Genomic DNA, 26,773 nt, shown 5'->3' on the forward strand with positions numbered 1-26,773 from the left:
CACTGGGTTGCTCAAGCAGCAATTGTATTAATTTGATTAGAAAAATGAAAATGGATTTTTAAATGGAATCACATACAGAAACCCATGTAGATGTTATATACTGCTTAAACTATATTTTAAAATTAAGAACTATTAGTTCTAGATTTGTGAATGAGAAATTATTTAAATTATCATATCATTTTAGTGCTTAAAATACCATAAAAAAGAGATGATACTTTATATGGAACAAACTAAACTTATAGAAAGCTTTGAGATTAGAGACACTCTTTTAAGTTCTCAAAAGAAGTATCTTTCACTGATACAAAAATATATATAACAAAAATGACATTTAACTAAGCTTCCAAGATAAAAACATGATCCCTTGCATTTAAATTTGCACTTATATCTTATAACTTCTCAAGAGCAGTGCAAAATCAGTTGAGTTTCCTTAAAAAGCCATCCAATTCTGCAAGTGTGCTAAGTGAACCAATAGTGGAACGGAGAAAGAGTAAACTATCGACTGTTCAGAATAGAATCATAAAAAGCAACAGTTCATCTGGAAACAATTTCTGGCCTAAAACATTTACTGTTCAACCTGAGTTATTCTTTTTTAAGTATTTCATTTTTCTTACTTGGTAACAATGACTTCAAATCTAAACATCTTGTCTGATAAAAGTCACCAGATAAAAGGACATATTTTTAGATCAAAGAAGAAAGACATTGAGAGAAAAAAAATCATGAGGCGAACATTCATGTTGCCAAAGGATTGTAAAATCTAGAACACGCAAAGTGGCTGCAAACCTGCTTTGTCAACACCTTACATGCCAACCTTCATTTTCTACTTTTCATCTTTTTTCTTTTTATAATGTTAATGTAAAGTTCAAAACTTTACAAAAAGTTTTAGTTTCAATCAGTATCAATCCACTATTTAGAAACCGAAAAAGAAAGAAAGAAAGGAAGAAAGAAAGAAAGAAAAAACGACTTATGAAGAAGTCTGAAAACGAGACCGACCTATACCCTGGGTGAGATTGGATGGGTTAAGTGTCTCTGGCACTATTTGTCTTCACTATTGACAGACACTGTCACACAACCCACCACACGATGCCTGTCTCTGAATGGCGAAGCTAGAATGCAAGTTAAGTGTATTAATAGAAAAAACAACTAGCATCCCAGCATATAAAATAAGCAATCCAGATTATTTTACCAAAAACAAAAATTAAAAAAACAAAAAAACCAAAAATTGTAGGGTCGATCATTTAATTTACATTTTTAAAACAGTTTCAAATTTCCATTTGCACTTTCCCCACCCAACATAAGTTAACATGCTACAATAAGCAATGTTTCAAAACAAACTTCAAAAAATTAAATTATTAACACTCAAATAAATGCATGTGGGGAAATTTCTTACTCAAAATTTTTGTTAACTCATATTCACCAATTTGTTCTTCTGTTTACTAATGCAATCTAATCCATAAGCCAGAATGTTCTCTCTAGGTGTTTTTAGGCTGTGCCCTTACACAAATACCTTAAAGAGTGGAAGAGGATATATTCTGACCAATACACTCAAGCAGTAAGAAATATCTACATTTTAGCAACAAAAGCATATTTTCATTTCTCAGGCCAACTTCCACATACTTCCTTATTCTCCTCTCAAAAAAAGTTCCCAATTGACACTTTTAAATTAGATATGCTATTGTGCATTAAATGCTTGATCCTAGAGGCTCTATTTAAAAAAAAATAATTAGCACTATTCCTGAAGCTGAAAAGCTTGTTACCGATTTATTGGAGATCATCTTTTTCTTCTCCAGTCCATCAAACTGCCAGTCAGGGTTCTAATACTACACAATAACTACTGTCCCATTTTTAATCTGATTTCTCCTAAAATAATTATTTTTATCTCATCTGAGTGCCATTAATATATTCACAGAATATTTATTAAAGAATGTTTCCTAAAAATTAAAATGCTAACAAAATTTGTGTAAGTGCCCCGACAGAGCAATGTTTCAAATATATTTTTTGTCTTATCCAAACCAAAGTATCTAAACACAGTGTAAAATATGTATTAAGTACATACTACACAATTTGATTTTTAAATCCTTTCCTATTGGAAGAGAAAGATCTATTATCCAGTGATTTAAGTACAACTGGGTAGCATCACTCATTGATACTGAGTGAAAAGACTAAAAATCCCAGAAAGAATCCTCACCTTCATAAATTTAAACACAAAAGGGAATAATTATACTAGCTGATGACTATATTTATTACTGTCAAAGACCCCAGGAAGTACCGGTTAAAAAAAAAAAAAAAGACAGCTATTATACTACTTGAAAGGAAATGTAACTTCAAGACAAAAAGAGATTACTACTATGCTAATGTAAGAATTGGAGAGAAAAACAGTTCTAAGGGATGCAATTTGAAGGTCACTTCAATGCTTTATCATATAATACATTTTAATATAGTTTAGATTAAATAATATAAAGGTATTCTTGCCAACTCTAGTCCAATGTCTACACATTTCTCTCTTTTAGAGATGGCCAAAAAAGGGAAAGAAAATAGTATCTGTATCATTTAAATCCTCTAATTTAATTATTCAGGTTTCACACATGGATCTGGATTATAGTGTATATTAGATCCAACTGTAGACAGAATGAACTGTCTAGGGAAAAAACAGAAGTCATAAATTGCTCTACTAGAAGTTTTGATAACTGATCATGCAACTTTATCATTTCATTTTTTAAAAAGTGGGAAGAGAATTCTAGGAAGAACTTGTAAACAGTCAACTTTGCAGAATCATCTCTTTGGGAAATGTCTGCTCTCCCTGTGATTCATCATCCTTCTATCAATGTTTCTTTTATTCACAAGAGTTCCTAGTGAAGGAGTATCAACATGAAAGAGTAAGTCCAAAAGGAAATCCCAAGGCTCATGTGTGGCTATATCTTGACTGATAGGCAAAACTTCAAAATAAGGTTAAAAAGTAGACTCAGAATGGAAAGAAAGAAGCAAAATAAGTTTAAAAACTTGTTTTTATAAAAATAAGATCTATTTTTTAAAACCTTATTAACAAATGAAATAAATACATAAGGGAGCAAGGTCAATGTCTTTTGAATGACCACTAATTGTCAGGTAATGTTAAGTATTTTACATATTTATCTTCATAATAACCTTAAGAAAAAGTTGGTAATATTGTCTAGTTAAAGGGGTAATATTACTAGAAATTTATTGAACTTCCACAAGATTCTGTCTATAGTAATCAGATTCAAATTAGGTTTTTACATTCCAAAGTCCATGCTAATTTTATCATATTTCATATATGGGAAAAATAAAGAGAAATAAAGAGAAATAAAGTGTGTGTGTGTGTGTGTGTGTGTGTATGGGAATGTGTCTCTGTGTGTGTTTAATCTAGACTGTAGCTATATAGGCCTGGTGCTTTGAGGTACTTTCTCACTCATTTTCCAATTTAATCTAATTGACAGTAACACCTTGTTATAAAGGGATAACAAGGGAAGAATGAATTTAACTGCAGTGGGTTAAATAAATACTGCTGACAGACATATACTTGAATTTATCGATGAAAAGTTAATGCACCCTTATTTAAAATAAATTCGTCAAGTATCTGATATATCCCACACTTTTGTTAACTTTCTAAGAGCATGGTTCATTGCACATTTTGATTTCTGGTATTTTTTAAATTATGAAATACTTAAAACTAACACCCGTACACCCTATGCTCATATTTAACAAATGCTATCATTTTACTATGGATGATTTTATTTTAAGAGAAATAATGTCACAGAAGCAGATGAAGTCTTTTGTTGTATCCTACCTTAATCCATTCCCCTCACTCCTGCCCCAGTTACAGTGTTTTTATATAACTTAATTACTATTATTTATACAACTACTTGTTATAAAACAACTAGTTATAACAATACTTTTTGCTTGTGATATTATCAATCTTAATGGTAATATACAAAAAGTAAGCCCAGTTCTGTGTATTAATTTCTTAATGTGAAATTCTACAAAACACATATAAAAAGACATTGTTGTCTATTTGATATATGTATTTTGTCTGTGAATGGTTGAGAATCTATGCAGTTTTAAAATGCTATTCTAGATTCAGGTAATATAAAAACGTGCTTATTCTATCAGAAAATGAATAAATCATAGTATTTATAAAAGTTGCTAAAATTATTAAGAAGACAATAAAAATGTAAATATTTAGGGAATAAATCAATAATAATAGGCCATGTGTACTTTTTGTCAATGAAAATTTATAATATGCATAGTCTCTTGAATTGATAGTTATGTATGAATTAACCATTGTGGTCCAAGTATGCTGACGCTTTTCATTTTAACAATGCAGATGTTAGCATAAATCAATACATACATACATACATAAACATATATTTCTACATGTATAAATGTATGTATTTAGATTTACTATGTAATTTTAAAAGACAGAATGAGGAATAGAGTTTTTAAACCTATTTACAACTATATGTAACAACTCTTTATAACTATGATCTGCCTTCCTTCTGGAAGGGGTCCGGTTTTCGAGGAAAATTAGGAATGGCCATATGGAATAACCAAGATCAATTCACATTTTAGCCACATCATCAATACACAGGTTACGTAGGTGAATTACTTTTCAGGTTAATGGGCTTTGGGCTTAACCTTAGGAATAGTATACTACATAAATGGGCAAAATTCTGAAATACATTAAACTAGATAGAGAGCAAAGGCAAAGTCACTCCTTAAATTTAGTCAACTCAAGAAAATACAAATTACATAACTGTAAATATTTACTAACACTAGTAAATAAGTTACAATAAATTCAATGGCCTATGTATTCTGTTCCTGTGAATCACTTTTATTAAAAATTAATATTCTTCTAGAAATCATATTCCCATTTTGCAGATCCAGAAATCTGCAGAAGAAAAGGAGTAGAGCTTTTTCAACTCAATATCCTACACACTGCCTAGCCCAATATCTTGTGTTTACCTAATTGAAGTGATAGCTCACAATGCTAAATTCCCTTAAGTACAATGGCAAGGAGAAAAGAACTTAGACCTTAGTGGGAAGCAAGAGAAGTATCCTGTGCCTGGAAGGACTGAGATAGGACATGCAAATTGTTTGGTACAATTCCTATTACCCAGTAGGAACTCAAAAATGATAGTTTATATTTTCTTCAACTCAATTTGTATACAGTTTTGTTGTTATGGATAGTTTAGAAATTCTTAGGATTTTACTTTAGGTGATTAAGATGCCTGAAGTGAATTAAAGCATAACTGTTATTTGATTATAGGACATTATTCAGTTCTTTAGTGTCTTCTGTAGTGTAAACAGCACTAAGTTAAGTTCTTTCAGTATAGGAAATACTTGTTAGGTATTTGCTGTGGCATAAAACTCAAAGCACTATTTAAGAAGTCTCTTTCAACAGAACAGTTTGTTACATGGAATACTTCATAAAAGCTATTAACTTAAATTACAGCCTTTAAAAACCTCCAGTGATCCAACTAGTCGAGATTTCTACTGTATGCGATTTATTACTGTGCATACATATACATGTTAAAAATTGCTACAAAGTATTAGTGTACCAAGACTATGTTATGCCATTTCTAAAAAAAGGACTAATATATATCTATTGAAAGCAAAATAACAATTTTACGAAAACAAACAATAGAAGAATTATGAACTAGTTATTCCTAAAATTCTCTGGTTGAATTATAAAATCTATAGTGTGATTAACTCACTGTGTATCTCAAGAATTAGAATAAAAATTTTTAAAGAAACCTGAAACAGTTACCTTATCAAAATTATATTTTGATATAAGCTAATAAACATAATGCTGTAACACAAAGTAAGGGCAAACAAATAGAATTTAGGATAGAACAAGAAAATAATTTGATTTCTTAAAATGAAGATTAAAGTTTACTGTTCACGTCTGTGAAAGATTTCCTATTTGGAAAAATAATCTAAGGATAAAAACTGTAAACATATAAGTAGATTTTTAAAAATATTTGATTGGTATGTGAATTATATCTCAATAAAGCTGTTATTTAAGAAAAATACCTGCCATTTCAAAAACTCAAACTTCAGGTCTAGTTGTTTTAGTTCTCTGTAATAATACTTACATTTTATTTCTTTATAACCTATACTACAGGATTGGGGGAAAAAACCCAAATAAAAAGAATACTTTAACAGTTTGCATTTCTTATTGATCAACTTCTTATTCTGCCAAAAAATACCATCAACTCAACTGGATAACTTTGTGTTAGGAAAATGGCTTCTGTCTTAATGACTAAGAACCTACAATATTCTTCAGAAACTCTGTATTATAAAACCTTTATTCATTCACATATTGAACCTCAAACTCTTAAGTACCTTACCAGTGGAACAAAAAATGATGTCTTTAAAAGGAGGAGAAGAGTACAAATTTCAAACTGTTGATCTTCAACTACACCTCCCAGATTTTGACATTTGTCCCCATGGAGAGGGGAAGAGTTAAGCCCTCTTTGCCCCACTCTCAACCCTGGGTCTTACCAGATAAAAATATGTTGTTAATGGGAGTATGTAAAAGTGTGACTACTGCAGAGGCAGAAAAAGGTTTAAGAGACACTCTTTTATCCAATATTCTGGATTGTGGATTAGCAGCATCATGTTTACTCATTCCCTCAGTAACATGTAAAGGGAAAAAAATCTAGATTGGCGAATCTGAGAAATACATTTTTACATTTAAAATTTACATGAACTTGATTTAAAATGTACATGAACACCTATATATCCAGCCTCCAAATTTTAAAATGTAAATTGATTTAGAACTTGTGAAACACAAACCTTTATGGCAGAACTAGAAGTCTGTTCCCACCAGGCCCTCATACCTGATAGCAGCCAATCCGGCTCCTTCAAAACTCTGAAGAATTAACTACATCAAGAGTCATCATTTTTATGCATTTCATATTTAAACAGTAAAAGTTATAGATTAAAAAAAAACTCACAGAAGTCTAAATTAATTTGTCTTTCCCTAGACATCTTGTCTTTTGGCCAGGAAACACTGAGTAACTGGTAATTTACTCCAAATCTCTCTTTGACATTTATGTCACTAAGGATATTAACATATCATATTAAAAAAGGAACTCAATGATACACTAACTGTTCACCCTACAATAATCACTCTGCAATTTAAACTCTCTTACCTATAATGTTATACAACAAAGATTCAATTCTACTAATAATACATTAGAATCCTAGAATAAGAATAAGACTATGTTGGTTACTAGAAGTAAACAAGTCAAAAAAAAAAAAAATGACTTGTGGTTTTAGATCACAGAAACTTTCCATATGTGAATATAAGAAAACTGCCAAGGTCACCTCCTTATTCTCATCATCTTTAAATGTCAATAACTTCTCTATCTAATAAGAGTTTATTATTACTTCAGAATACTTCCTTTGGTTAATTTTTTTATTGCCATGATTTTTTAACTCAAAGTTTTCAACCTAATTTATCTGGAAAGAATTATGAAGGGAGGGAGGGAGGATCAACATTCCATTAGTGACTCAAATTTAAGAACTTTCAATATTTATATATAAAAACTTCTAAAATTGAGTTTGATATTATTTTAAAGGAAGTGTTGTTCTTTTTCCAAGCCTAGCTAACAGTTTTTCAGCTTTTAAAAGGAACTGGATCTACTGTCAACAGACGTTAAAAAGCACCGAAGAAACAGACTTTTAGTTCTATACAGATTCAACATGTCTTTAAAAACCAATCTCAAAAGATACAAAAGAAATCAGTTAGTCAATTTCTACCTGTGGATTTAAAGTGAAATAATTCATTAAACAATCTTTTTTCATATTTTGTTATCTGATATAATTTTTAAACGATTAAAATTTTTAATTCCAGAAAAAATGTTTAGGGACACTTCAGAACCCAGTGAATTATAACGTGAGACCAGGTCATCTTAATAATTTGATTACTAAAAAATTCACAGTTAAATCCACAGAATCTGTTAGCAAATGTCTGGCAACACATGAAAGTGAGCAGGGCTGGTAAGTTTCCTTGCAATGTTTAAAGTTTTCCTGCCCTCAACCAGGAAGGCTGCATACTGCACTATACAGCTCAGGGGAAAGATTGGTACACAGGTTAATGGTACATAGGTTAACGCAAATGAGAAAAATACCCGAAGTTCTATTATAGCACCAAAATCCTCATTTAAATCGTAACTTTCTACTTCGCTGTTCTTTTTGAAACACTGTACTGAAAACAATTCTCTGATGGAGTTTAAGTACCATTTAAAATGAGGTATCATATTAAACAAGAAACCTCAAATTAGTAGGGAAGATAAAACTTCAGAGTATATACATAATTTTAAAACTTAAAAAAAAAAATTAAACACACTTAGGTAGTCTATAAACGCCCCTCCCCCAAAAAAGAATTACAGTTGGGCACTCTAACATTATTACTGAAAGCATTCTTAGTAACTGATCACTAATCAAGACTTTTTTCCATTCACTTGTCCATCAATCTTTTAGTTTAATTCATCCAAAATTTGAACAAATTTTATATAATTATAAAGTATATGATTTGAGAGCAGAGTACAAATAAATTTGATAAATTTCAAACATTACTTTGAATACTTTTTCACTGATGAAAAAAAAGTCTTTATATAAATATTACATTCAAATCTTCTATTACTTTCAATCGAATTTAAAATGTCTAAAGCCATGTATGTTCTTAAATGTAGGGAAAAGGTTATAGAAACACGTTACAAACAGAAAAGACACTTGAGTGCTTGAGTCTTTTTCAGATTATACAAAATGTTTTCCCCTTTGAGCAAATTTTTTAAAAAAATTGTTAAACAGAGGCTCAAATATAATTTTCTATCCATAGATTGGTATTTAACCTTCTTATGTGCAGGCAACAGAAGAGCTTTAACCTTCTCCACATAGTTGAAGATAGGTGCATTCTAGGAGACAGTACTAATAGATTTGCCAATGTGAAATTGCAAGGAATAATAATTTTATCAAGAACATTATATTGAAATTTTTAATGTTAAAAGTATATACTTAAAAAATCTCCGAAAACAAGCCCTCAAATTATACTCTTTGATATGAACTTTGCCAGCACTGTTCACATTGGCCAGATAATAATTTAGTTTTCTTTAAAAAGTAAAATGAAATGCATACCAGCAGCAACTACAGCTGGAGGAGGCGAGCCTGCCTCACCACCGCTTGTCTGACTCATTGATGCTACAGATGTTTCTCTAGATGGAGGTAACTGTAACTCCTTTGGGAGAAGATCATAGACAGATTCTGTTGGGAGGGAAGGAAAACATTTTTTTTAAAAGCATGTAAGTCAATAACCTAATATATGAGCACAAAATTAACGTCTTTTCACTCACAAGGAGAACTATATTATTCACACATACACACTTCATATAATTACTGTTGTAAACAATTATTAGCAAATATTTTTCCTTTATTAAATAATTTTATTGAACAGAAGAATGAATTTTCCATTCATTCTATCCCCTGCTTTTTTCTTGGCTTCATCCCTGTTTAAGATGGTCTACAGAAAAAGTTGTTAAATTTTAAAACTGGATAAAACTAGACAGAAGAGATGTCAAATAACCCAAAATGGTCCAATATACCCTTTGTAAAAGTAAGAGTGTAACTTACTATCCTTTACATATAAGAGAACATGTACTTGTGTTTATCAGCTTTAAATTGGCTTCTCCAATTAGACCATTAGTCCACAACTGCTTTTACGCATCTTTTAGCAAATATTTTAATTCACTATCATAATGCATATTACATATTACCCTCCTAAAGAAGCTAAAAAGAAGAATGTCATGACACAAGAAAACACTTCTTACTCTGAGGTATCTCCAACTCTAGAAAGGCACAAGTATAGGATACTCTTAAATCACAGAAAGCACAAATACCTATATTAGACTATGATTACTTTTGTATCCCAGATTAGAGAATACTGTATCTTTTAAGTATATTTATAATATTCTAATTGTCCATAAAATCAAATGTATATAAACTATTTAAAATTCTTTTATAGTTATTATTATATGGTATTTAGACAGAAATAATTCTTAAGATATCCTCTAAAGGTAGAAGAATCAATGTTGGGAAAATCTTCAAAAGACCAATTTAAATAATATGGTTACTTTTTAAAGAACTGAGGCACAGAGTTTAATGGACTTGTCCAGTATTCCAAGAAACCCAATATTCTAAAAATTAAATAAGATAATTAATTATTTGCATTAATAAGTGATTTTAAAAACAAAGGTGGCACTATAAGACATTTTATCCTTGGTAACAAACAATAATTTTAGTTAACCAATAACTGAATTCATAAATATACTTGGATCCTCCCAGTTAATCATTAAAGTATGTATCCTGAGTTCAATGTAGATAGGGATAAAAAAGAACTTCATGAAGGAAAGCTAAACTTAGAAGTTGTAGTATTAAATAATCTTCATTCATAGTAAAGAATCGACTAAAATTTTCTTTTGAAATACTCTATTATCTAACACTTGAAATTTTAATCTTCAAAGCATTAAGCAAATTTTACATCTGTCTGAATATAATATGCCCTGACTGAAATTTTTTAGCTTGTTAAAATATTGCTTAAAGCCTTAAGTAAATTACTTCCATCTTTTAATTATAAGGCAAAGGAGAGAAAACCTAATTAAAACAGAAATGCAATATCATCAAAATTTTTTAATTTAACTTTTCAATATATCATCAAATATTGATTTTAATAAAATTATTTTTCTCAATCCATATTGAAAACAAGAAATCCTTATACACAAAAAATAAGCATATTCAAGTCCTTTTTTTAAGGGGGGGTGGTCCAAACAAACAAAAAGGAAATCTGAAAATAAAAACTGGCTTAGATAAAAAGAGAAAGGATCTACCAAAATGCATTTACGTCAAGAGGAAAAATACTTAACCTAGTAAGAGCTCAATCACTAGACCCACACCAGTTGGGACTACTTCTCCACTTCCCTAATTATTAAATTAAATAAATCAAAACAAAACAAACCCTTGTAGACTGAAATACTACCTTTCCCAAAGAACGAAATAAAGTTGGGTCTACATCAGAGGTATAAAAGCAATGTTAATAAAAATACATTGGAGTGTACCTAAATAAAGAACTTATTATATCTTACCCCCTACCCACTACAGCCTACCTCCAAACCAAAGTAACAAGATAGTCAAGTGGAAAATGTAGGAAGCATGGATTCATTCCTTTATCAAAGGTATTTTCTGATTAACTGACTCAAGTATTTGGAAATTAGAGAAGTCAGAAGTTTTATCCTTTCTATCCAAGGAAAGCAGCAGTTAATACAGTCCTTACCATCACAGGCTCTGATTTCATACAGAACTGGGTTGGCTCTGCTACTTTAAACAACCTCTCTCAGACTTAAAACCTCACTGAAACTCTTTTTGTACCCCATTATCTCAAAGAGATTCTCTCCAAGATATAACTGTACAACTCAAGCACATATACTGGTCTTACTCTCATAAAACATTAAAAGAATACAAATTATGCTATCAATACTACTGTCATTTAGTCCTAAATTTAATCCAAATTAAATACCTTTACATCCTCCACTAGCCAATGAAAGAACTCCAGAACAAAAGCATAGGTACTTTAAATCCATAAAACAACAAAGAATCCTACCTCATGGTAAGCCACCATATCTATTTTTCTTGTGTTATCTTTTAAATCAGTTAGATGAGGGGAGAATGAAATTCTAGATTTAGAAACACAGAATATGAAGAAAGAAAATGAGAAATCCACAGAGGAAAGGCAGTTTCCTGAGGAAAGACTTCCTTAGAAAACAAGGTATAAACTCTACTAGACTTTTTTTTTTTTTTTAAGAGAGAGAATGTTTAAAAGGTTTCTGTTGGAGGTGATAAAAATTCCAAAATAGATTATGGCAATGGTTACAAAGCTCTATAAATATACTAACCACCTTTGAATTTGTGCACTCTAAATGGGTGAATTTTATGGTAAGTAAATTATACATAGATAGAGCTGTTTTTAAAAAGAGAGAAAGAGGAACAGAACAAGGACAAGTGAGAATTGCACAGGAGTGAGCTAGGTCTCTCAATGTTCCTAATAAACTCCGTGGACAAAAATATCTCTTCACATAGCTTCTATTTGTGAAAAGTGAAAATATGAAGGCTAAGCTGCAAACCAATCTAATTTGCTTTTGAAGGCTCTTCTACCAGAGGATCAGGAAAATGTCACAGGTATCATTATCCTACATCCAGTAAAATATCTGATGAAAACCTTAACAAGTTCTTATGAAGAAATGACAACTTAATAAAACAGATGACTCTAAGCACCAGCACCCCAAAATGTATGAGGGAGGTGGTTACTACATCGACAACTTGAACAAATATACGGAATTTGCAAATGACATAGGTTTAAGAGAGATATATCATATGTCATAATTCATCACAGATCATGGAAGGCTGGAGTATCTGCCCAAAGGAATAAAGTGAAATTTAATAAGGATCAATGTGCCAGCTTGTAAAAACTGCTCTTTTGCAATGTACTTAAATGCACTCACACTCTTTCTCATTCTCTCTCTTTTTTAAATCTAGAAATTATTTTACTTTTGTTTTCTAAAGAATGATTTCCTTGGCCTGCCAGAATCAGGGTGACTGCTGTCATATATATATTCTATTAATGTGGCTAATTAATTCATGCAATAATATATTTAGTCAACTCATTTAATGATTCATTATGAATTTTAAGTTGACCAAAATTCCAATATAAGTGTACTGCTTAAGTAACCACGTAGTAGACTTAGGTCAAGTACAATAATAATAATGTTAACATACAATAACATAAATTATTAACAGAAGTATATGAAAAAAATTAGGCAGAAAAGGGAATAAGCTCAGAAGATGAAGAATTTGTTTTATGTTGGTGCAACAGTACAGAGTCTAGGGTGACTGGGGGAAAGACAGAAATGGAGGAATGAAATCATTTTCACATACTGAAAGCAAACTAACGCTTCCCAACGTTGGGTGGGAAGGTGAACAATGTAAAAATGGGCCAACTGGCTGGCTTGTTTTTTGGCCATTCAGTAAACTCTACTTGATCCATTTATGTCACTGATTATTTCTGGGTCAATTTGGTCTTTCAGTCTTCAACACTGGCTATGAAGGGGTGGGAATTTCGCCACACACAAACTCAAGATAGAAAGACACCCTATCCTGAGGGCACAAGGCATTGAAAGAGAAGGAAAAATTGGTAGCTTAATAATGCAGCTTTTTTTTTTCCTCCTCAGTTGGGAACTGTTCCCTAACTGCTGATCAACCAAATTCCATTCTCTACTGTTTGATTCTGCATGTTGCTCAGCTCCAGGAAAAGATGAAAAGATTTCGAATCCCCATACTCCTCTCCTCCCTTTCCACCAGAAGAGTCCATGGAAATAAAACAAAGAAAACATCTGAGGAAAAAAGCATGATTTTCTAGTTCTTCTCTCTTTGGAAAATAACATTAATAATACAATTATAGCTACCAATTATTGAGCACTTGAGGACAGGGGCAGGTACTGTGCAAAGTTCATTATACACATATTCTCACTTAACTTCAAAACAATAATGTGAGGTAGGTTTGACCAACAAAGAATATGAAACTTGTATAATACTAGCAAGTGAAAAATACATGTGATAAAAGAAGGAAATGATAAATATTAAGTTTAGGATAGTGGTTTCCTTTGATGACAAGACAAGGATACAGGACAAAGGAGTAGCAGAAATAAGTTGGGCTCATGAATATTTTTAATAAAATATATAATCAAATCAAATCAAAAATACAATAAATACTAAGGCTGAGCATACTGCATAGCCTCACCAAGTTGCTGTAAGGATTAAATAAGATGATCTGTTAAAAAGAACTCTGTGGAGGGTGGCAGAGGGAAGAACTCTTAAATCATTATTCTTTTTTATGGAATTTTTACCCCCATCTTCTTTTGTGGACCTGATAGCTAGCATTCAGTGTTCAATTACTTTAGGGTCAGAAAGAAAACAATCAAAATTGTCAGAGCCCATCTACTTTATCACTTTTCTGAAGACTCTCGTTAACTTTTAGGTAACAGAATAAATAAAAGTTGTACACAACTAATACTATAGACTTAATTTCATGCAGAGATGAACAAAAAAAGTGAGGGGAAAGCTCTGTAAGTAACACTTTTCCATTCAATTGTCAAGCAAGCAGCTAAATATGTATAAAATATATGTATAATCGATGATACTTTGTAGCGAGAATGCTTTAAAAAACTAAAAGTGAGTTAATACTCAGTAGATATTATTCAAATAATGAATGCTCCCTGATATCAGATGCAAGCACTATAATACTGGAAAACATATTTATAAATGTTTCTATCTTGTTTTTACTTATTTTTTAAATTATTATTTTTGGGGGGAGGCAATTAGGTTGGTCTGTTTGTTTGTTTGTTTTTAAATGGACGTACTGGGGATAGAACCCAGGACCTCATGCATGCTAGGCATGCACTCTACCACTGAAGTATATCCCCCCCGCTCTGTCTTGTTTTTAAAATGGGCTTTTCTTTTTAAACTCTATATACAGAGCTGTTTTAACACCCAAAAGAGTTAAAAGACTTTCAAAAATTTCTTGCAAACGGTTTTGAAACTAATTGCTTTACTCTTCCATGTCTCCATTAACTATCTCAATAAGCTTATGAATCCCAAGGCTCTGGTTTCACGTCAGACATTCTAAAACAAAATGCCTGGCACCTCCACTGTGCCAACAGAGTTCGGCATTGAAAAGAGACGGCATTCATCCTGTTAAAAACACTTCAGGCTTGACAGTCATCATACTTGGCATCTTCACTGGAAAAATGTACTGGCTGCAGGTCTACTGGATATTTGGTTTCTAAAAGAGTATTAAGTCCAAGAATAACTGGTAGGTGATGTTCTATTTTAACAAATTTTTCTCATTTAAGTTTAAATCAACTTACTAGCTTGCAATTACTTATTTATGTAATCATATCCCTTCTTCATGATTGTATTTTCCTCAAACTAGTGTTCTATGGTAATTTTAAATAATATACAGCAGCATAGATTACAACTGGGGAATAAGAAAAATAATGAGTTCCACAATCATTTTAATATAGTACATCATGTATTTTTTCTAACAGGTATTACTTTTCACTTTAAACCCACCAATTATTTTTGAAATAACCTCTTAACAATAATGAAATAAAGAATGGAGTATACTAGTCAACTAACCATTTTGGTTATATACTTTCTTAATTTATTTATACAATTTTCTAAAGAAATTACTTAAGTCTATTCTAGAAAGAACAAGACTTTCAAAGTCCTATCCATGACATAAAACTATTGAGTAAAACATTTATGGCTTATTTATAATTTTCAAAGATCTTACAAGAATACTTTTCAATAGAGCTTTAAGAACTGTAGAGTTCATACAGAGTCCAAGAGGAGTGAGGAGGACACAGACCTGGGTGTCAGAAGCCCAGTGGAGTGAATACGGAATCCATGACTGGGGGATGATGGTGAGGGGAGGCCTGGCAAGGAGTTTGAGAGCCCACGCAGGGTGAGGAAAGCAATAATGGGGAGGAAGAGAGAGAGAGAAGAGACAAACAGGTGCAGAGTCCAGGAAATGCAAATAAGGTATCTGCAGCTTAGCGTGTGATGTCAGAGCCCAAGCAGGATGAAGAATATATCTTGGTGGCAGGGGGAAATGGAAGGATGACCCAGCTTGGGATGGAGCCCAAGAAAGTGAGATGACAAGAGCATCCTTATAAGAAGGAAGCCTAACGCACAGAGGGACAGCCTACTATGGGGGACTGGAGCTCAAGTAAAGTGAGTCTCCTGGGATGAGGAGCCTAAGCACAATGAGGATAGTATCCATAGGAGGGAGTGGGGAGAGCCTCGCATTGGGTGTCAGAGCCAGAGCATGGTGAGTTTATCCTCAAGGGGATGGCACAGGGTATCGCAGCCAAAGTCAGTGAGAAGGTGATGGAGGATAGCCAGCACAGAGAAGCAGGATGTGAAGGGTATCTGTGCAAGGGCATCCAGCATAGGGTGTTAGAATCCAAGCAGTTAAGAAGGATCTCAACATAGCAGGGCTACCCATGGCTGGATATCAAAGGTTAAGCAGGAGGTAGAGTGTGCCCATATGGAGGAGTAGGAAGTCCAGCACGGGGATTAGAAATCCAAGTAGGGTGAGGAAGGCATTTATGTGAGGTCTTCAAGCCTGAGCAGGATGAAGAGGACATTCCCATGGGTGGGCAGCCCAACATAAGATCTTGGAGTTCAAGTAGGGTAAGCAAGACATCCACAGGGGTCAAGGGAGCAGGAGCAAAGGATAACTTTAGGTAGAGTATCAAAATCCTAGAAGGTGAGGGCTATAGGATGATATCTGCCCAATGTGGGGAGTCAGAACCTGACCAGGGTGAGGAGGGTGTCCATAGATAAGCAGGAAGGCAACTCTGGGTGTCATACCATACATGGGTTGAAGAGAACATTCATGTAGGAAGACAGCAGCCACAGCCTGCAGGCAAGACATGGGAGTCCAGGTTGGATAATAAGACTATAAATATGTAGGAAAGGGGGAAGCAATGGCAAAAGAAACTTAAATTACACAGAGGGAGATAGTTCAAATAAGTAAATATATTAAAATTAAAGGGAATAAAGTTTCTTAGTATCAAAGAAGTTACAAACATAAAAAGGGAGAAAAACAAGAAGGAATTCTATGGTACTGAGTTGCAACTGGAGGTATCAGCATGAACTCATGAGAGAAAGAATAAAATAAAGACATAAATGCATGTATGCACAAGAATATGTGTATAAGCATACATATATTCCCTAGCTGTCTTTTGAAGGGTCCTGTGAGCAGCAGCACCCCAAAATCATACTCATGCAAAATGAGCACATCTAGTATCCAGATCTTGATTTCTAAATTCTTTTCTACCAAAAGCAGCTAGGGCTTCTGTGAGGAAAAACTGTTAACAGGACTCAGACAGGGAAAATACAAGATGAGCCTGAAATACATTGTTTTCCTAAAAGAAAGGAAGTACTAAAAGAATTATGGGAGGCATGTCAAAAGGATATAGAAATCACACCATGATCAAGTGGGGTTCATCCCAGGAACACAAGGATGGTTCAACATACGCAAATCAATCAATGTAATACAGCACATCAACAAGAGAAAGGACAAAAACCACATGATCATCTCAATACATGCAGAAAAAGCATTTGATAAAATTCAACACCCATTTATGATAAAAACTTTCACCAAAGTAGGTATAGAGGGAACATATCTGAACATAATAAAAGCTATTTATGACAAACCTACAGCCAGCATAGTACTCAATGGTGAAAAACTGAAAACCTTCTCACTAAAATCTGGGACAAGACAACGCTGTCCACTCTCACCACTTCTATTCAACATAGTCTTAGAAGTCCTAGTCACAGCAATCAGGCAAGAAAAAGAAATAAAAGGGATCCAAACTGGAAAAGAAGAGGTAAAATTGCCACTATATGCAGACGATTATGATACTATATACAGAAAACCCTAAAAGTTCCACACAAAGAACTACTAGAACTAATAAAAGAATTCAGCAAGGGAGCAGGATACAAGATTAATGTACAAAAATTAGTTGCATTTCTTTACACTAACAATGAATCAACAGGAAAATAAGGTAAAAAAAAATCCTTTTTAAAATAGCACCCAAAGTAATAAAATACCTAGGGATAAATCTAACCAAGGAGGTGAAAGAATTATACATGGAGAGCTACAAAACATTAATCAAGGAAATTAAAGAAGACTTAAAAAATGGAAAGATATCCCATGCTCCTGGGTTGGAAGAATCAATATTGTTAGAGTGGTCATACTGCCCAAGATTTAATGCAATCCCTATCAAATTACCCAGGACATATATCACAGAACTAGAACAAATCATAATAAAATTTATATGGAATCACAAAAGACCCAGAATTGCCAAAGCATTACTGAAGAAAAAGAATGAGGCTGGAGGAATAACCCTCCCAGACTTCAGACAATACTACAGAGCTACAGTAATCAAAACAGCATGGTACTGGTACAAAAACAGACATATGGATCAATGGAACAGAACAGAGCCCAGAAATGAACCCACAAACTTTTGGTCAGTTAATCTTTGATGAAGGAAGCAAGAATGTACAATGGAATAAAAACAGTCTCTTCAGCAAATGGTGTTGGGAAAACTGGACAGCAGCATGCAAATCAAAGAAGTTATAATACTCCCTCACACCATACACAGAAATAAACTCAAAGATTTAAACATAAGACAAGATACAATAAACCTCCTAGAAGGAAACATAGGCAAAACATTCTCTGACATAAATCTCAGTAATGTTCTCCTAGGTCAGTCTACCCAAGAAATAGAAATAAAAGCAAAAATAAACAAATGGGACCTAATTAAGTTCATAAGCTTTTGTACAGCAAAGGAAACCATAAATAAAACAAAACGACAACCTACGGAATGGGAGAAAATTTTTGCAAAAGATGAAACTGACAAAGGCTTATCTATAGAATATATAAACAGCTCATATGACTTAATAAGAAAAAAACAAACAACCCAATCCAAAAATGGGCAGAAGACCTAAACAAGCAATTCTCCAATGAAGATATATGAATGACCAATAGGCACATGAAAAAATGCTCAATATCACTAATTATCAGAGAAATGCAAATCAGAACTACAATGAGATATCACCTCACACCAGTCAGAATGGCCATCATTCAAAAGTCCACAAATGATAAATACTGGAGAGGGTGTAGAGAAAAGGGAATCCTCCTACACTGTTGGTGGGAATGCAGTTTACTGCAGCGATTTTGGAGAACAGTATGGAGATTCCTCAGAAGACTAAAAATAGACTTACCATATGATTCAGCAATCCCACTCCTGGGCATATATCCAGAAAGAACCCTAATTCAAAAAGACACCTGCACCCCAGTGTTCATAGCAGCACTATTTACAATAGCCAAGACATGGAAACAACCTAAACATCCATCAACAGATGACTGGATAAAGAAGATGTGTTTTATTTATTCAGTGGAATACTATTCAGCCATAAAAATGACAACATAATGCCATTCGCAGCAACATGGATATCCCTGGAGAATGTCATTCTAAGTGAAGTAAGCCAGAAAAAGGAAGAAAAATATCCTATGATATCACTCATATATGGAATCTAAAAAAAAAAGAAGAAGAAGACAAATGAACTCACATATAAAAGAGAAACAGACTAACAGACATAGAATAGAAACTTGCGGTTGCCGGGGGGAGAAGAGTGGGAAGGGGCAGACTGGGAGTTCGAGATCTGTAGATACTGACAGGTATATACAGAATAGATAAACAAGTTTATACTGTATAGCAAAGGGAAATATATTCAAGATCTTGTAGTAGCTCATGGTGAAAAAGAATATGAAAATGAACATATAATGAATATTCATGTATTACTGAAAAATTGTGCTGTACACCAGAAATTGACACAACATTGTGAACTGACTATAACTCAAAAAAAAGGATACAGAAACCAGTTTGAAGAGTCTCCAATATGACACAATATGAGCATGAAAATAAGTAATAACAGTAACAGATTATAATCTACTGAAAACATAGGAGTCTATACTGATATAAAATAGTAATAAATAAATGAAAGAGTGATGAAGAATGAGGTATTTATACAGTTTCAAAGTACAACTAACTCCACAAAATATTTATCATTTATAAAAGAAAAATCAGGTAGCTTTAAAGTGGAGAAGTCTGACAGATACCATCTTAATTAAGTGATCAAAGTGAGTATCATCAGTAATGACACAAATCAACACTGTATATACCACTGAGGGGATGAACTAAGAATACATCATTATTTCTGTGATACTCTTGCCAAAGATGCATAATTTGAACGCAGTCATGAGGAAGCATACAAATCCAAATTGAGAAACATTCCACAAAATAACGGACTTGTAATCTTTAACATTATCAGAACCATAAGAGTCCAAGAAAAATGAAGGAACTACTCCAGACTGAAGGAAACTAACAATACATGACAACTAAATGGATATGTAATTCTAAACTGGATTCTTATGCTATCCAGGACATTATTGGGGCAACTGGAGAAATATGCATGGGGGGGGGTTCCAGATTAGATGGGAAAAATGTATCAATGTGAATTTTTTACATTTTGCTGATTATATTCTGATTATGTTGGAGAATATCCTTGTTTGCTGGAAATACTTACTAAACTATCCGAAGGTGATGGGGCATCATGTCAATAACTAACTCTCAAATGGTTCAGGAAAAAAGAAAAAGTTCTTTGCACTGTACTCACAACTGCTTTATAAATTCAAGACTGTTCTAAAAAGTACATAGAGGCACACATGCATACATTTCACTAAAGATTTAATATTTAATTACTACATAATCCAAATATTCAGCTCTAAAACTAATAATTTTGCTTTTTTTAGTTGCAATTTCCAAAGAAATGAATGTATCAGAGGAAACAAGTTTAGTTCACGTATTCATATTTGACTACCTGGTCATCAAAAAATAATCTACATTGTCCTCCTTCTCACTTTTGCTACCGTTTCTGCCTAAAATCAAACAAACAAAACCAAATACTCCAGCAGAAAGAGGCAGTCTGGGTTACAAAATATATCACAAGTTATCTTCCTAGTCATACTTACTTGTTTGACATCTTATTTGCCACATTCATAGGCTCAGTATTTTTACCTATGCTATCCCCTCTTCACTAACACCTTCAAATGGGCAGAACAATTAACTTAAACATTCATTTCAACATTTATTTAGTTTCTATACTGAACTAAAGACCCAAATACAAAATGAAATCACTCTTACGAAGTTCACTGTCAAGAGAAAATAAAATTAGTCAAGTTTAAAATGATACATTATGTGATTTAATAGAAATATGGGGTATTACACAAATTGAGAAGAGGGAATCCTTAACACTACCTGTAAAGGACGAGAAAAAGCTGCACAGGGTATACTAACACCTGAGGTCAATCTTGAACACTGAAATGGGCAACTGACAGACAAATTTGTGAAAACAGAAGAGAAACTAAAAAAGCAAACCTGAACAAAGAGAATATAAATATATATATGTAAGTGTCTGTGTGTGTGTGTGTGTGTGTGTGTGTGTGTGTGTGTGTGTAGGTTATTTTAATTTTTCAAGTAATTCAATTAAGTTTAAATACAGTAGAAGTAACATGAGACGAGGCCACTAAAGACATGCAGAGGCTAGATATTAAAAGGTCTTGGATGTTACACTAAGCAGTAAAGATTTATCCCTCAGCGCATAGGGAGGCTTTGAGGGTTTTAAGCAAAGAAATGATAAGCTCAGACTTATTTTTGAAGACCATCCTCCCAGGTATATGCAAAATAGGCTAGATCCTAGAGATGGAGATGAGTAAGAAGGTGTTTACAATCCTCTAAGTAAGAAATAATGAAGTCCTGGCCAGTAGCAATGAGAATGGCAAATAGGATATGAATTTAAAGGTTTCAGGAAACTGAATACTTAACTGGATGACTAGTTGCAGAGGGACAGAGAGAGAGGGGAAAAAAAGTTCCAAGCAGCTCATAGGAATTCTGGCTCGGGAAAACTGATAGAAGGTGGTGCTATTTCCCATGATAAGGAGCTGAGGAAAAAGAGTAAATCTGGAAAGGCAATGAATTCAGTTTTAAACTATAAGGCTGAGGTACCTATGGGGGCAGCCTAGTGAATGTATAAACAGGAAAGAGGTGTAGCAATTGATAATGCTAGGCACACAGACTGCTTTATTTTTCTTTTTTATACAAATTCTGCCCTAGAACCGGAATAGAAAATTATTAATTTATTTAAAGTTATTGCTTGCTTTTAAAAACACAGGCATGTAAGAAATAAAAATTAAATATGCCCATGATCGCACTATCCAAAGTTGATTATTAAAACACTAGTACATTTATTGCCTTTCCCTATTCTTCTATGCATATTTTTTAAAAGTTGAATAATAATGCACATAAACTTAATATCAAACTTCTAATGAATATATTAATTTCTCATATGTACTGTATCTTTGACACTTTCCTATTGCTATGTATTATCTTTATGTCTACCTTCTACTTCTCCAATTAGTTGAAAACGTCTAGGGAAGAAACTACAGGATATCCTCTCTGAATGACTAAAGTTTAGCAATACCCTACTTACAATAGGCACTCAATGTGAGCTGATAAGTTTATCAAAAACCTAAGGAAAGCTACTGGGTAATAATTTTAAGTTGTGAATTACGCTTTAGGAAAATTTCTAGTTTTCATATTATTTCAAAAACATTGCTAATAAACAAAAGAGGTAATAAATAACATATGAGTGGTGACAACACTGTAGCTGCTATAGAATGAAGCAGTTCAAAAAATATTCTTATTCATTTATTCATGTACTCATTCACTCAACAAATATCTACTGACTGATTTAAGTCAAATACCATCCCAGGTCCTGGGAATACATTAGTAATAAAACAGACAACAATCTGTGTCATAGACCTTCTACTCTAATGGACTTAAATCATGGTGACCACTTGCTTGCTAAAGAGAGGAAGATCCAGTGTCCTATAATTTTCTACCCTTAGTAAACTTAATTTTTCACCCTTAGTAAAATTAAATATAATTGTAGTATTACTAAAATAAATTCATTTCTGGAATATAAGCAGAAGAGTCTCAACATACACTGACTTTAAAACTTGATTAAAAAAAAAACTTTATAATATACACATTTATAATTTAGCTGAATGTTTGCAGAACCAATACTGAATAGAGATCTGTTTCTTTACTCAACAATTAACCATACTATATAACCATATATTTAATAGCCATTCCTTTTTAAACTAAAATGTACTTTTCAGTGTATGTAATAATTTATCAATAAAAGAAATAAATAGAACTAATATGATATTATTTTATGTATATTATTTTGGTTTTGATCTTGAAAAGAGTTAAACGATGATTTGCTCATTCATTCATAAAGTACATTACCAAACTGCCTATTACGTGCCAGGAATAATAATACAGTAAATAAAATAGACAGAGTTCCTAACTTCAATGTTATTTCTAATTGCACAGATCTTGCATGACAAGGTGGCTCATAAGTTTACTTTCTAAAAAAAGAAAAACCTCATTTGGTCACCACTGATCCATTTTGTGTGCATAGATGCAGACACTAAAGTGACCTGCATCTGTTTTCAAGCAGTTTATATATAGTCTAGTGAGGAAGACGGCAAATACATACATAACTAACTAATGAAATCAGTACCAAGATATAGATGCTATGTGCAAAAAAGGAAAGAGAGCATAAATATAAATATGGAGAGAAGAATATGAATGGAATGAATGTAGTTTGAATGTAGGTTTATGAGATTAATCTAAAATTCATATAAAAAGCACAGAATTTTAGATGCAGAAGTGGTGAAAGTATTCAGCTTAATTCTCAGTTTTTACATAGAAGAAACTGTATTCCAATTAGGTTATGACTTGCTTGGCATAGCTAAGACTGGTTAAAGCTGGGTCCTGAGCAGAAGAATAAGCTGGCTGAAAGATAAATTCTTTATCCAGAATTCCAGGGGAGGGTATAGCTCAATTGGTAGAGTACATGCTTAGCATGCACAATCCCCAGTACATCCATTAAGTAAGTAAGTAAGTAAATAAACCTAATTACCTCCCCCCTCAAAAAAAAATTCCCCACACAGAATTCCTGTCTATGCAATTAGGAAGAATACTGAAATTAGGAACTCCATCTATTTTATTATATTATTATTGTGCTTGGCACATAATGGGCACATCAATAATGTGCTTAATGAATGAATATATGAATGAGTAAATCATCTACCTTGATTATTCTACCCAAGCAATTCTAAAACATTCTGTTTTTTTTTAATAGACTTTTTTCTTTTAGAGCAGTTTCAGGTTCACAACAGAATGAGCAGAAAATACAGAGAGTTCGCACACAGCCCTCCCCACCCACACATATATACCCCTCTACCCTTAATATCCCTCATCAGTGTGGCATATTTGGTACACGCAATGAACCAACATGGGCACATTATTATCAACCAAAGTCCATAGTTTATATTAGGCTTCACTCTTGATGTTGTACATTCTATGGGTTTTGACAAATGCATAACATATAGCCACCACTACAGAATCATACAGAATAATTTTATTGCCCTAAAAATCCCTTGTTCTCCATCTATTCATTCCTCCCTAAAACATTCTTGTTTTTATACTCATAATCTTAGTGAGGGAAAACAAAAACAACAAACAAAAATCTTTTTTCCTTGCAATCATTACCAGAACGTCCTACCACCCCAACTAAAAATGTCATTTTATACGGTATCTCCTAACCGAAATACCCTATTCTCTCATGTCTCATCTTCCAACTTCTGCCCCATCTTTACCTAAACTACCATTTTCTAAATGAACAAATAAAAATTACTTTTCATGTTGTAGGGTCTTCATTTTTAGTGATTAACGTTATTTTCTATCAAATTTCTTTTCTATTCATGTAACATGATTTTTTTCCTCCTTCAAGCCAATGCTGAAGAGATCATCAAGGTTCACTTCTTCTTTCCTGCTCTACACAAGGATTATCAACAAGCAAAAGAAATGTGTAAAACTCATACTTTTAGACATAAGCTGATTGTTTACAGAGAGATCAAAAATATCTGCCTACCATGAGTGCAATTAACAAAAGACAAAGTTCATTACCTCATCTGCCTCTTAAATTAAGAGACTGGTTATCAACAAGGAATATCAGAATTGGATATGAAATCATGAATTTTTTTTTTCCTGAATGAAGATGCCTGGGATTCTGCCACAGACCAACTGAATAAGGGTTTCAGTGGGCAGGATCGCAGAATGCATATTTTTATGAAACTCCACAGATGATTCTGGCTAAAAGCCATTACTTTAAAGCATAAAATTCAGCCTCAAACATATTGGCCTGAGTTTACTGCCTCTTTCAATATTGCTAGTTAATTTTTTTCCTGAACAGTAGAAAATAATAGCAACAAAGAGCTTAAGAGGCCTCTGCAGATTACCTAAATTTTTAAATCTTAATGGGAAAACAATTATACTTACATATCAAAAAGAGGAAATGAATATTATCTTTCCTGACAAAATGACAATTGCTATTTCACATGATGGTAGATGATTTTTTTTTAATATTTTAACACCTCTTAGGAATTGATATATTTTACGGATCAGTAAGAAAATGGGATCTGAATGACAGTATCAACTATCTTGACCATCATTTATGACATTGATGGGACACTACACTCAATTTTTCAATTGCACATGAAACTTTCAACAAGATAGACCACATGATATTTTTAAACCTTCCTACAAATGAATGCCCTGTCCTAGAAGAACACTGATTCATTTTAAAACATTTAAGGAAAAATATTAATCTTAAATAGACTTCTTGAGAAAGCAGAGAAGGGAATACTTCTCAAATCACCGTATGAGGCTTATTCATATATCCCTAATACTAAAGACAGACAATGGGAAAAAAAACGACTAAAGAAACAACTGCAGAACAAACATGAATATAGATGCAAAAGCTTTAAAATATTAGAAAATAAAATCCATTATTATATAAAAAGCATAGCACATCACAAGATGATAGATGATTTTAGGTATTTGATATTTAGATTTGATATGACACATGGAGACTTTAATAACACCTAAAATACTTAAACAAATTAGCACAGTTGTCGTTATTTTGAGCCCGAGAGAAATTATCTGGAATTATCTCTCATGGGCGATATCTAAAGATTCTCAATGCATAAAATTCACCCGGCATATGGTAGTCTTCCAGATCATCTCCTGGCTATTCTCTAACACAAAGAGTGCTTGTTATATAAAAGTTTAATACTTCATTTCTTGTTAAAAAAGGATAGTTTGATTGTGAGAATTAACTAGATGCCACTTTACTGATCAACAAGGCCACTGTTTCATTAATTCTGATAATGATTTTCAGTTGTCTTTTTACAATAGCAAATGAAAGAGTAGCTTACATTTGTGCCACAATATGGTCTATAAACAGATAGATATAAACACACATATATAGCTCAAGAAAACTGGAATTGTTCTAAAAACAAAATATATCTGACCATATTACAATTTAGAGTTTCCAAAGTACTTTTATATTTACAATTGTAGTATTGATAACTGTGAAGTGCTCTGACTCTAAAATATATATAAGTAAAATGGATATTTATTACTAATCTTATAAATTACTAATCATAATTTCAGAAGATTCTTTTTTACTGTTTTATTAAAGCCTAACATATACATAAAGTACACATATCTTAAGTCTAGAGCTTGAAGAATTTTAAAAAGTGAACTGCCACACACAACTGCCACCGAGCTGATTTAGCATCCTTCACGCTTCCTCCAATTAACTACTCTAAGAGGTAATCAATCTTCTGACTTCTATCACTACAGACTATAGTCTTGCTTATTTATGAATTTTATATAAAGAAATTACCTAGGATACACTCTTTTGTGCCTAACTTCTTTCACTCAGTATTATGCCTTTTCAGTTTATCAGTGCTGCTACTTAATAGCAGTTCATTCTTAAGCACTGCTATACATTTACTGTCATGTGAGTATTCCACAATTAAATCCATTCTGCTGTTAAATGACTGAGTTGTCTACAGTTTTTAGCTATTACAAAA

General features: G+C 32.7%; 1 protein-coding gene across 12 annotated transcripts in view; it reads right to left on the reverse strand.

Moving 5' to 3' along the window:
• NFAT5 (nuclear factor of activated T cells 5) overlaps positions 1-26,773 on the reverse strand; it is a 114,271-nt gene that overhangs the window by 52,691 nt on the left and 34,807 nt on the right. For 10 of the 12 annotated variants that reach the window (XM_074370513.1, XM_074370512.1, XM_074370511.1 and 7 more), the window contains one exon: positions 9,160-9,285. In XM_074370513.1, the coding sequence (XP_074226614.1) occupies positions 9,160-9,285 (126 nt within the window). Of the gene's footprint in view, positions 1-990; positions 1,104-9,159; positions 9,286-26,773 lie in introns of those variants that run through there. The other 2 variants (XM_074370517.1, XM_074370515.1) reach the window with 1 other exon arrangement.

This window comes from Camelus bactrianus, chromosome 9 (genome assembly GCF_048773025.1).
Source record: "Camelus bactrianus isolate YW-2024 breed Bactrian camel chromosome 9, ASM4877302v1, whole genome shotgun sequence".
In the NCBI taxonomy this organism is placed as follows: Eukaryota; Metazoa; Chordata; class Mammalia; order Artiodactyla; family Camelidae; genus Camelus; species Camelus bactrianus.